This window comes from Mya arenaria, chromosome 4 (genome assembly GCF_026914265.1).
Source record: "Mya arenaria isolate MELC-2E11 chromosome 4, ASM2691426v1".
NCBI lineage: Eukaryota > Metazoa > Mollusca > Bivalvia > Myida > Myidae > Mya > Mya arenaria.
Genome location: NC_069125.1, coordinates 13,970,035 through 13,983,629, shown reverse-complemented (window position 1 = coordinate 13,983,629; position 13,595 = coordinate 13,970,035). Strand labels below are relative to the sequence as shown.

General features: G+C 35.8%; 1 protein-coding gene across 1 annotated transcript in view; it reads right to left on the bottom strand.

The window, feature by feature from the left end:
* Positions 1–12,692, bottom strand: part of LOC128232654 (leucine-zipper-like transcriptional regulator 1) — a 63,285-nt gene extending 50,593 nt beyond the window's left edge. Inside the window, exons 1-8 of the mRNA XM_052946342.1 lie at positions 12,503–12,692; positions 10,099–10,161; positions 9,469–9,525; positions 7,578–7,657; positions 6,545–6,653; positions 5,570–5,714; positions 3,985–4,124; positions 3,124–3,270 (exon numbers count right to left, since the gene is read on the bottom strand). Coding sequence (XP_052802302.1) covers positions 3,124–3,270; positions 3,985–4,124; positions 5,570–5,714; positions 6,545–6,653; positions 7,578–7,657; positions 9,469–9,525; positions 10,099–10,161; positions 12,503–12,645 — 884 coding nt within the window. The 5' untranslated portion in view covers positions 12,646–12,692. The remainder of the gene's footprint in view (positions 1–3,123; positions 3,271–3,984; positions 4,125–5,569; positions 5,715–6,544; positions 6,654–7,577; positions 7,658–9,468; positions 9,526–10,098; positions 10,162–12,502) is intronic.
* Between the last annotated feature and the right edge of the window lie 903 nt (positions 12,693–13,595).

Genomic DNA, 13,595 nt, shown 5'->3' with positions numbered 1-13,595 from the left:
TCAATCATTGGAATACTAAATACATGCTAGGTAGTCTTATTTATTTAGTTAGTGTGTACCTAAACAAGCATCTTAAACATCATTTAGTGCATCATAAAAAAAGAGGCCCAAAAGGGCCTATGCTCTACTGGCATGGCTTTTGTGGTCATATCAATCCAGAGCATGTATGTATGGGTAAAAGGCAACAGACATATAGTTTATGTTTTGTGTTTGGCTTACCTGAAAACGTAGCACGTTCAACATCTGAGCCCAGAAAGTATTGTAAGCAGATTAGTTCCATGAACTATTTTAATATGTGCCAAGTAAAAGTCATCTGACAAAAATAAAATGCTTTCAAAACTGTACTCATAGTAAAAATTTCTGTAGTTTTAAAAGTTAAAAAAAGTTGGTCAAAAGGTCAAAGTCAAGGGCATCCTAGGACAACATTGATCAATTTGAACAAACATTCACAATCAATTGTGCTGAGATGGATGCACGAACACACAAAAAGATTTTCAAACCTTTCCAGATTTATGTTTACCAAACCTGTGAACCCTGGGTGTGGCCAGTAATGACACCAGGTGCATAACTTAAACATTTACAACCAATTTTGTTAATATGAATGCGCAAACGACAGAACTTAAAGCTAAAAAATGGCCTTTGGGCTTTCAACAAGAACAAGGCAGAGTAATTCACAAAATCAGCTGCAGAAGCAAAAAGCAAATTGTCTCTCAAAATCCTAGACTTGCAAATTGTCTCCCTTAACTCTAGACTTGAATTTACATGTACATGTAAACTTGGCTAAAAATAGAATTCGCTCATGCAGACCTGGCTAAAAATAGAGAGCATTTCTTTAAAACTTTCATGGCCCATAATCTAGGCATTCATGGGCGGATCTGGCTGGTTTTCGAAAGGAACCGAGCTCTAATGGATATCTAGATACTGTACAAGTTTCATTGAGATACAATAAAAACTGAAGACTGTAGCGTGTTCACAACCAATTGTTTACACAATAGCATTTTTTTATACTATCAAGGGCCATAATCTAGGCATGCATGGGCGGATCTGGCTGGTTTTCGAAAGGAACCCAGCTCTAATGGATATCTAAATACTGTACAAGTTTCATCGAGATACAATCAAAACTGAAGACTGTATCGTGTTCACAAGCAATTGTTTACAGACGCACGAACGCACGACCGCACGACCGCACGGATGCACATACTACGTACACATTACCATCGCATAAGCTCTTCTGGCCTTTGGCCAGTAGAGCTAATAAGGTTCCACGGTTGGATCAAATATTCGCAGTTTCAATGCTTAATTTACTAAATTCATTGAAAATTAAGAAAAATAACTAAAAAAATAATGGTTTATACATTTTAAACAAACCACAGTACTGAAAACCTTGTAGAAACAGTAAATAAAGTAGTGCTTAATGCATTGCTGTCAAAAATAATGGTGATGAAAATATTAGGTCTACGGACTATACGGTATACGGACAAAGTTTGACAGCGTGTTGTGAACACAACTATAGTCCAAAGTGGGAAACCATACTGGCTTCTTTTTATGTTTACCAATCTAAAATAGAAAATGATAAAGAGGAGTGATAAAAGTTATCAGTCTAACAACTGTTCGCTGTTAAACTTAGGTCTACGGACTATACCAAAAAAGCAAGTGTTTTGAGGTTGCGTTTTTAACACATATTATGCGTTCAAACTAATCATGTGGTATTGCTTGGTTAATTGATGTCTAAATAACACTAGAAAAAAGAAATCAGTCATTAAACCATAAAGTTTGTAGAAATTATGTTATTTGTTTGGAAATGGTCAAAATTAATGATTTCATAACGATTGCCTACATTTAAAATATATGTTGCATCTTTTTTAATTTTTGTCTGATTTTGATGCGGTTAAAAGAGTTATTATTGGTAGTGAATTTCTAACAATAATATACAAATATAGCATTAATTCTTTCATTTGTAACTGAGAAAACTATTTTCAAAAAACAGTAAAATTTAAGTGCAACATGAAAATGCTTAAAAAACACCCAATATTTTGGAACTTTACAAAAAAACGTGAAAATGCGATTCTACAAACCATGCCTTAATATATATACAAAGAAAGAGAAAAGCCTCACCAATCTGAAAATGTCATGAAAGTATCGATAAAACTTAAAATCGTTTCCACACATTCCTATAACCAAGGGCAGGTAGCCATTCCTACCCTGATCTGAGCCCACCCGAGTATGTCTATTAACATTACGGCTATGACAACATTAATTAAAAATTTTTTTATAAAAGATAAACAAACTAGAAGCGCCGCATTGCGACGAAACCAGGTTTTTGTTATGGGCAATCAGAAATTATAGCCAATTAATTTGTTGTATGACTTTATCTTTAATTTTATCAAAAAGAGACGCCACTGAAAATTACTGTTGGCGGAAACCATTTTTCTATTTTTAGTAATAGTGACCTTGACCTTAGCCCCTCCCCACTCAAAAGCAATTCCAAGCTAGCTCTTCACATAAGCTACCTACACACTAAGTTTCATCAATATCTATCAATGCTAACTTATTTTATTGGGCAGAAACCATTTTTCTACTTTTAGTAACAGGCGACCTTGACCTTAGCCCCACCCCCCTCAAAAGCAATCCCAAGCTAGCTCTGTACATAAGCTACCTACACACCAAGTTTCATCAATATCAGTCAATGCTAACTAAAGTTATTGGGCAGAAACCATTTTTCTATTTTAAGTAACAGTGACCTTGACCATTTTTCTATTTTAAGTAATAATAACCTTGACCTTAGCCCCTCCCCACTCAAAAGCAATCCCAAGCTAGCTCTTCACATAAGCAACTTACACATCAAGTTTTGTCAATATCTATCAATGTTAACTAAAGTTATTGGGCAGAAACCATTTTTCTATTTTTAGTATCAGTGACCTTGACCTTAGCCCCACCCCCCTCAAAAGCAATCCCAAGCTAGCTCTTCCCATAAGCTACCTACACACCAAGTTTCATCAATATCTATCAATGCTAACTAAAGTTATTGAACAGAAACCAATGTTTGAAGCCCGCCCGCCCAACGACAACCTCATTCTAATAACCCGGTTTTCTTGAAAACCTGGTTAATAATAAACTGCTTACCAATGCAGATCGTGAGGTAGTGTTTGTCCAGTGGCTCCACCAAACACGTAAAGGTGTCGGTCAAATGCCACCATAGTGTGTCCGTAACGCTTCTCCGGTGGTGGAGGAGACCCTCGCAGAATGTGCTCTGTAGAAATCCGAGTCCAACTGAAACAAGCAAATAACATAACTTAAAACAAGAGTCAAGTCAAATTCAAGATACAAGAATCTTTATTTAAATTTTGGTATATGCTAACAAAAATTAGTAATATTTGGCTATTAGACAAATGACATCAAAAATTTCAATCATTTTCGGTTAATGTAAATTAAGGATTTAAGAAATCGGCCCTCACATCAATGTGTTGCCTTCTGTGCAACATTGCTCAAATCTCAAATCAATGGCTTTTCCATAGTTATATTTAGCAGAGGTCAATCCCAGAACGAGGCTGCTCGTTCTACGGAAAGACCTTCCTTTGGCGCATAACGCCATTTGACCAGCAATCCATCTAAATTTACATTGTTTACAAATATGAAGGCAGTGAAATTGAAATAATTTGGTTTTTTTGTTTGTTCATAATCTTTTACTTTTTTCTTTTTAAAAACTGTAATTTCAGAGGGTCATTTATGGAAAATCAGGGTCCTCCACGCCTACTGGCTACGCCGAAGTAGGGTTAAAATGCCCCGGCTATTACTTTAGCAAATGATAAAAATAGTTTACTATAACTTCTAAAATACCAGTATGTATATTGGTAATCTAATATTCGATCGAAAGAATTACTGAATATTCGAATATCAGTTTTGCCATTTTTTTGCTTCCCTAGTACTAAACAATCAGCTCAATGTATCTCCAACTATTGCTCCACACAAAATTATAAGTCTTACATGTCTTCTTTGAAAGAGAACTGGTAGAGATTGTTGGTGATCTTGGCACCGCTCTGCCCGGAGAACACAAACATGGCGTCACGGGCAACAGCCAGTGCGAAGTTACAACATGTAGGTGGGATGTCCCCCTTCTGTTGAACCTGCAACACAAATAAATGAATACTTGATTAGGTTCTTCTTGAATATTTCCAACATTGGCCAGGGTACGAAACAACCAGCAAGATCACCTACCTAAAATTGACCGTCAAAAAAATGAGGGTGTCCTCCAAAAAACACAATAAAATGTCATTAATCTTTACATTTTATTCATTTCTGCTTACAATAAATTTAAAAGCATTCTGTATGCTCCCTGAACCCAATTCCTCATTACGAAAATATTTGACTAAGTACAAAATAATTTCCAGTTTCGTTAAAATCTGGTCTCTGGACCTTGTCTTTATTCCATTTTTTCATTGTCCTTTTAAATAAAAACTAATTTCTTTTAGATTACTCACAAAATTAGACAGTTATTAGTTGCTTAATCCACAGTTACTATATAATTCACCACAGATGTATTAATAAATGCAGCTTTCCTGTGATAATGGAGCCAGTGATCGAGATTTAGTAAACACAATATTACAAAGGGAAGCAACAGCGATATGGACTTTCAATGGATAATGTCAATCTAGCTTCAATGAGAGTGTGTATTGAATGTTTTGGAATAATTAAAACAAGGCATTTTTTATGGTGCAAAACTGTTTTCATTGATTTTATTGGAATTAAAATTTAACAGATTCCCAAGAAGTTTGATTTTGGTGATTGTGTCAAAAAACAGGCTGTGTCAGGTTGCGGGGTGACCATTTGCATTGACGATTACATTCATTTGCATTACCCAGTTGACGATTGCCACAATCTCTATCTAGGGGGCCAAATTATGTCTTAGAATTATCAAAGATTCCTGATTTAAGGGATTGACTGGCAGTCAACTACCCTACTCAAGATATTGTGCAAAACAGGTCAACCATGAGGAAATATGTATGGGACTGAATGTGTGGATAAGATGAAATGTAGAAGATGGCACAATTTGCTGAGAGCACCTGGTGAAGATCAAACTTCAGTGTGTGTATACCACTCGATAAATTACGTCACAAATGCTTCTAGTTATTTTGCTTCAAATGAAGACTTTAATCAAAGATAACTTGACAATTAATTCACCATATTAAATGAAACATGGCGCAGTCTATGTCGCTTACATAACCCAGCATTAGGTCTTTTACAACAGTTGTTCATGAAACCGCAGCACTAATGGAGCACTGTCAAAACATTAGTTTGGAAACAGGTTTGTCGAAGTGTTTGAGGAAACTACTCACCTAATCAAACTCCGGTAATAAAACGAAGGCGGGGCTCTTAAAGCGGCAAAGACTGCCATTTGTTTTATTTAAAATAGTGGAGAAAAAGAAGTTATCTTTGTTTTAAGTCATTATTCGAAGCAAAATGTTGCTTTCAGATGTATCATTTAGGACTTAATTTATCACGTGGTATACAGACACTGAAACTTGCTACATCTCCCTCTGCACAAAATACATGAAAATTGTAATGATCGAACCTCTTCCCAACTTCTGACATCCATGTTGCCCGTCAACGGGATTGTCCACATATCATTAAGTCGGGCGTTGCCATCATACCCAGCAAATATCCACAGCTTGTAGTTGTACACAGCAGCTCCATGTGCGGCACGTGCAACAGGACGTCTGATGGGATAAATAGCAATCATACAGGTTTTGGAGATATGAACGCAATCATCTTAATGACAAAATGAAAGCTTTTTTTCTGTAACATGTTCAAAATATCTGAACAATGAAGATCTTTCTCTTCTAATAAAATAAGTTTTATTAGTCAAATTACATACAAACTGAAAAAATGTTTACGTCTGACCCCATTTAACAAAAGAGTTTCCCTTTGACAAAAGCTTAGCTCTTCATGGAGAACATAAGGATATTAAGTCAAACCAATGTTGAACCAAAGCGAGGAAAGTTACACATTTTAATGAATTAATACTATGTTTATTTAAAGTATGCTACTTTAAAAAAAAAATAATTCTACACGTGTCTTCATCAAGATAAACAAGAAACAAGATAGTCGGAAATAATATGATAGAGCCTAGAGGGTTGAGCTGTGGGGTTGTATTGCTATTTGCTAAAAGTCCATATCACACGTCAGAACAATGTATCTTTACGCAAGCCCAAAAACAAAAATGGTTTGGTTAGGGTTTCATCCTTTTCAAAACCAGGTAGGGTAGATAGGCTTTTTTATTTATTTTTTTATATTAGTAAGAATGCTATTGTCATCATGGATAATTGTGTTAAAGTTATCTTCCGTATAAAGATTTTAAAGGTTTGTGTTTGCGCATACTACTAATATGTATACTATATGTACATGTGATACAGAATCAGAAAACAAAGTGTGTTATATGTATTTGTTTTAGGTTTTCATATTAAATTTATATTTTTGAATCATGCAATATTTAAGATGGGAAATAAACAGGTATGAAATAGAAGTATTTTACAGTCAATACACCTACCTTCCTTCAAACCTCCACTGTACCCACTGGCCCGTGGCAAACTTGTACTCGTACAGATCATTCTTGTTGGTCAGGTTCGAGTTGGAGTGGATATCACCCGTGTAGCCTCCTGTAATGTCAAAATGTATAAAGTGTGATATCATTGGTCAAGTTGGAGTAATGGCAAAGGTTTAAACTGTAATATTCATGTGTTATTATGGCCGTTTATATAGCTGGTGTTCGGACATGTTCCCAATGGCAAATGGTGTTCTTTCTCAATTTAAAAAAAAAAAAATCCCAATAAGAAGTTCCCAAATTTCCCCCCCAAAAAAATGACAAAAATATATATATCAAAACAGTCATTTCCCTTACAGCATCTATTACGGAGTCATATGATGTGGTGTAATATCCAGGTCCCGATACATTTGTAGCCCGTCGTTGGCAGTTATCTTGTCTATGTTATTGTAACACTATTTATGTATACTAAAATAAATTAAATAACAAACAATTTAATCCTTATTTATTACAATAATTACACTGTCCTTAATTTATAATCCCTTAAATATTTCTACTGGCAAAAGATAAAAACACTAAAAGTCACGAAATAAACTTACCGAAGCATGTTATAAAACAAAATAATTCTATGATTACATTTTAATTTAATATTTATGCTTTCCAGTTGTTTATAGAGATTTATCAGTGAAATAAAATTGATACGTTAGCGCACACAGGGCTGGGACACAATTTCAAAGACGTCATTTCCGAAACGGCGTTACGTGCGCATACATATTGGCGCGTTTTTCTAGAAAAGTGCAATCAAAGTATGAATTAATAGTAAAAAAAGATTTATTTTTTTTTAGTGTAAGATATCATATATTTCACCTTGTAAACACCAAAAGTGAATATTTTTTGGTGCTCAATGGGTGAAATAAATTCTGATCTTACACTGAAACAAACAATTATCATCTTTATCTTCGAACAAAAAATATATTTGAATAAAAAAAGAAAGAAAAATAATAATAATGTAGACGACAATTGATAATAAGATACCCACCAAACACAAACATGCTTCCCTCGTGAACAACGGCAGAGTGGTGGTATCTTGGAGCTGGGGGCGCTCCCGTGGTGAAAGCTCTGAAAAGTACACATATATTCGCAAACTCGGATTCATAAACAGGGAACTACTGGTCTACCATGTAAAATGTAAGAAGGGGACTGTCCTGATATGGAAAAAGTTTTTCAGTCAAGGTTTTGTTTTTACATTTTTTCTTATTGTTAAAAGGGAGAAAGAAAATAAACATATGTAAAAAACACACTACATGTAGACATATAATTATTTAGGATTATTCCAGTAAAACATATAACCCATGGGGGGGAAGGCAATTATTGAATTAGTAAGGGTAAAAATTGCTTCTATAGGGGGGTGGTATATTTCAAAAGTGCCTTCCCCCCCCCGAGGGTTATATGTTTAAATGGAATAGCCCTTAGCAAGAGTGCTATTTCTCCCACCCTAGATAAGTAGATCCAAATATTTAGCCATGCTGGAAATCTTGCCAATGGGTTAAGATAAAAACTACCCGTATGGAACTTCTTCTTTATTGTCATCACACGATTAACTCCCTTGTTGAAAACCATCATCTTGAGTCATGGAAACCTTGTCTTGTGGCAATATTTGAAATCCAAATAAATCATTTTTTACTTCAAAAAGCACCCCAAAAAATATTTTTACGCTGCATTCAAGAAAAAATGCTGCTCTCTCTCTCATCTAACAGAACTACCGGTATTTAAATAATTAAAGAATAATTTGACAATTTACATATGGAATCACTACATGCATTGGTATAACAACAACAAACGCGGCGCGAGAGTTTGGATGAACCTATCTTAGATGGCCGCGAGGGTTTGGATGAACCTATCTTAGATGGCCACGAGGGTTTGGATGAACCTATCTTAGATGGCCGCGAGGGTTTGGATGAACCTATCTTAGATGGCCGCGAGGGTTTGGATGAACCTATCTTAGATGATCGCAAGGGTTTGGATGAACTTATCTTAGATGATTGGCCATAGAAGATACATGTACATATAATTTCCTCACATTCAAACAAGGCACATAACTTGACAATTCATAAGAGCAGAGTTATAGGCCTTGCTATACATAAGCAAATTATCTTTGGTAACATATGTCCCAAGTTTGAACTGAATACCACGAACAAGATTTAAGTTATGGCCAAGGTAAAGGTTTAGTTCAACAATGACCATGACGTTGCAGACAACACCAAGGCTATGACAATACAGTCGAAACCTGTCGGCTCAAACTCATCAAGCTCAAATTCCTCGTTGGCTCTAACTGGATGCTGAGGGCCAATTTATTAATACTGAAGGTAAACATTCCTGCTCTGCTCAAATTTACCGAGGCTCAAGGTACTTTTGCCCGTCCGTCGGAGTTTGAACCATCGAGGTTTGACTGTACCTTGATATTATTTCTTTGGAAACAGAGGAGTCAAAAATTTAATACAGTTTGTTCACAGATATTAGTCGTTAAGAAACAAAACATTTTTGGGGGTTTCATTTGTGTTATGCTTGATTTAACATTTAGCAGTGTTTTTTCCACTTTTAAGGCATGATGTTGGGGTCCTTTGAAAGGGGAAAATAGCGTTATTTTGGCAAAAAGGGTGTAGATACTAACATGATTCATATAATGCTCAACTTGTTTTTTAAAAATTATATTCATAAAAAAACCTATGGACACAGTCATGAATGGTACAATATTGCTACAATTGCTAAATAATTAGAAGACACCGCTAATCAAAAAACCCACAAACAAAACATTTTAAGATAAAAAAATTTACGTGGGCATGGGAAAAATATATACCTTTTCAGAACAGGAATGGGACTGATTTTCGACCCAAGAGGGCCGAAAAAATTACATAGTTAGCGTTACCTACCTTCCCCATGATTTGTCTTTCACATCGAATCTCAGCAGGTCATTCAACATGGTTTTACTGAAAAATTAATTATAGTTATTTCATGTACATGTATAACATACAGGCGTCTGGCTCATTGTTTGTGCCTAAAGTGTTGATTAATATCGTTTTGGGTACATATAATGAGTAGCTACATTAATGAACGATCAGTGATACTTTTTTATTAGTTTGACATTTCTTATGTATAGCATTATCTCAAGTATGCCATAGTATAAAAATTGTCAAAAGACTCGATGACGGCCATTTAGGTAGACTAATATGAGATAAACAACATATCTGAACATATTTAATGCCTTTGATATACAAGAAAGAAACTTTAATGTACAAATATTTTTTTATGTCAGTGTGTAATACAAAATAATTGAAAAATAAATAGAATACTTTATTCGCCAAGGCCACACTAAATTGATGTCATGATCATCAGATTTTAAAGAAAATATTTTTCATTTTACCTTTTTTCATCAGATTTCTTTTGGAAAAAATAATAGACATTCATTTCTTCATTTTTTTTTTCTAAATTCAACAAAAATTGGTGCGCTAAAACGGATGACCAAGACATCAATTTGGTGTGGTCTTTAATTATATTTTTACCCGTTATCTCCTCCGAACACATAAATAGCCTCCTTGTATGCTACAACTGTATGCTTGCTTCTCCTGTAAAAGATTAAAAGAGCAAAATGTAGGCTGAAGCCAAAAGGTTAGGCCACTAAATTAGGCCCCACTCTAACACCAAACTTGGATAAGCCCCTGCAAATACATCTATAGCTTAGTCAAAGCACAGCATCCCCAGGCATGTCACCATATCACTAGCTTGAAGCTTCTGTCTGAGCTAAACCAACTGGTTCTTTCAAAAGTAGCTTACATTCATCAGCTCAAGAACACTTTAAACCAATCCTGGCATACAGTACACTCAACGAGTTAGACCCACTTTCTGTTTCCCTCCGGGGATTTTTGCTATCGCGGCCAACACAATTTTATCGACTATCCACGTTCCTCGGAGTTTGAATAAAGGCCCCCGCAGGGTGATCAGTCGACCGAAGAATAACAAACTCGGCGTTCCTTGGAGGGGTTAACTCCGCGAAACTCTGCGGACACTTGATAAGAATCTACGCTAAAGTTATTTTATTTTATTAAAATTTCCATCCGATTACGACGGCTCCAGTAAATTGCTATTATTCTTTTTCCTCTGCTGGTTTTGCATGAAGTTAGCTTACCACAAGAATGCAGTCGAATTTCACTAGTTGCACATGCATCTTATAAACGTGATTTTGCTCATGACTGATAAACACATTTCATCCGAGAAATTCTAGGTTACACATTTTCGGTAAATCAGGAGGTCAAACACCCGTTCAAAGTTCACAGCGCATGGTTTTGAAGGCCTTCTTGCCTCGTTTTCTGTGGAAAATTCCATTAAACGTCTTAGCTATTTTTAACCACCAATAATAAATAGTATATTCTACATTGTATTGATCACGCGCTTGACGTCAGAGGTCATGGTTCAGAATCGTGTAGATAGTCGGCTGCTTTATGATGCAATAAAATTAGTAGATATACTTTAATGATTCAATGTTTATTATTCAAGACAATATTCAATTGGCATTTACGGACATAAATACAAATTAAACGTTGGTACATGTAAGAATCTTTTATGCTTAACAGTTTGCATAAGCATAAAAATAAAAAACTTCTAAACAAGAATGATTTCTTGCTTATCTGATTAGACTCGGAGTTCCGCCGCGGGATCATAAAATCGGACGATTCTCAACACTATCGTTCATATTAAACTCGGCGGTAAGCCAGCCACTCGGAGGAACTCGGGGGGATTTTAGCGAGGGCAACAGTTTTACCCTCGGAGGTAACCCGCGATCATTGACTTTATCCCTCGGAGTAACGAGGAAAGTGGGTCTAACTCGTTGAGTGTACTGTACCTACTTTCAATTTTTAATCGACAATTATATAACCCTAGTGGATTTTTGTCTTTGATAATGTGTCAAACTATCATCAATAAATCATGATAAATAGTTGTAAATTAATATGTCCTATCATGTGATAAGCAGCCGATATAAAGTTGTATTTTTTATTTTTAGGATCAAGACTAATTTTACCCACAGCTAGGTCACTTTATAAAGTCTAAGAAAGCCAGGGGCAGCTGTTGGGATCTGCATCATTCTTTCAAGTTTCTGTGAATTAAAATACTGTACAAGAGTCAAGAGCTGAACTTATGCCTGACATAAGTCAGACATGTGAACTCTACCGGTGGTAGACAAAATCTACCGCTTTTTTACCCTTCTACCGCCCTACCACTGTCCCAACAAAATCTACTGCTATTGCTTAAATCTACCAATTTTGAAAAAAGAGCCTAATCAGGGCCCGAATTTAGCACTCACACACTTGCAAAATGCAAGACACAATTGGAAAATGGAGTTGAATTTAAAGACACTCACCAAAATTTGCTAGTTCAAGAATCGCAGAAAATATGCAATCCTTGGAAGAGATATTAACATAATCAGTGATCGATTCCTGCACAATAGATGTTAAACTAATTTTAGAAATGCCTACTTTCGTTTTTCGATTACCACACAGAAAGTGATAATGTAGTTTAACATTCTGCGCACAGGCAGGTACTCGTTACTATGTGGCAGGTACTTGTACTATGTTTACAGTTTTGTAGACTGCTCTTTCTTTTTCATTTTTGGCAGCAGTATTTAGCAATAATATTATCGAGACACAGTCTGTATAATGATGACAAGCAAGACGATAACAATGGCGATGGTCAATCAGCTCTATAAAAAAAAGCCGAAATAAAATAATCCTTCTGTTAAAACTGTTTCGAAGCGGAGAATGAGTTATGATATATGTTGGTTTGGTTTTGCTTAATTAGTATGAAAGGCACCATACTAGCGTTCTTAAGAAGTAGGTTCGTAGAATCAAACACCATGCCAACCATCCCTTACAAAAACTGGATAAAAACAACTAAATACAAATATGTGGATACCTTGCCCCGACGAATTCCGCACATTCCGGCATCTGTTTCCATTTATGGACAGTTTCAGACGGACCGAAGTCAAGAGTAAGACACTCGGTATTTTCCGGCCAGTTGGTGTCATGTTCGAATCCCGCAGATCGACCCAGTGCCATGAAAAATAAAATTTTCTTCAGAATTCTGTGACAGATTTTCGCGAACTTTTTTCAGGATTGGTCATAGAAAAGCCACTACCGAATAATACAAGGTTACACTACACTACAAAGGTCAACCAGCAGGAACGTTCTCCGACGCAGTGACCTTCCCTGATATTTGCTTACCACCGCAAAAGCATGATTTTTGATGTAACCATTTTGATTTATTTTATATGAATGAAATAACCTTTTGACATTTGTGTGTAAAAATTGTTTCATCTATAACATATGAGATGTATTTTTTTTATCAGAAACAGAGAAACGCAGTTAATATCAATAATTCTTCATACATGTTTACTCACAGTTATTGTTTATGTAAATAATCTCTACACTTGCTTAAAACACGGAACTATTAACCAGTGTATTATAACTTACGGGGTTAGTATGTGACTCGATACGATATGGGCAAAGGAAACCATATCGGGTGAAAGCGAAGCTCGAACCCGAATATGGTTTCCTGCGCCCCGTATATTCCATATTGGGTCACATACTAACCCCGTAACGTGTATATCACGTCGACAACCTGTTTGCATGTTTAAATGTTCCATTTATTCATCGGAATATTCCATGGAATCGGAAAATAGACGCAATTTTGGTACGATATAAATTTGGTGACCCAATATGGAAGATTATAGGGTCACCGCGTGACCAGTCCTTGACCAATGGCGTTGCGTTATTTATGTTGGAGGCGTGATATAGATCCATAATGAACTTATATACTTGAAACATAATATCACGGACCCTCAGCTCCTTGATGATACTTAACAGGAATGATTTAAGTGTGTTATTCTAGAGCGTACGGGTAGATTTCTGGCGTTGATGGTTCAAACTTTGAACTGTACACACTATAGCTGTTCTTACCATTGCTACTTTCGCACTGTGGTCCTGGATCAGAAACACATATCTCGGAA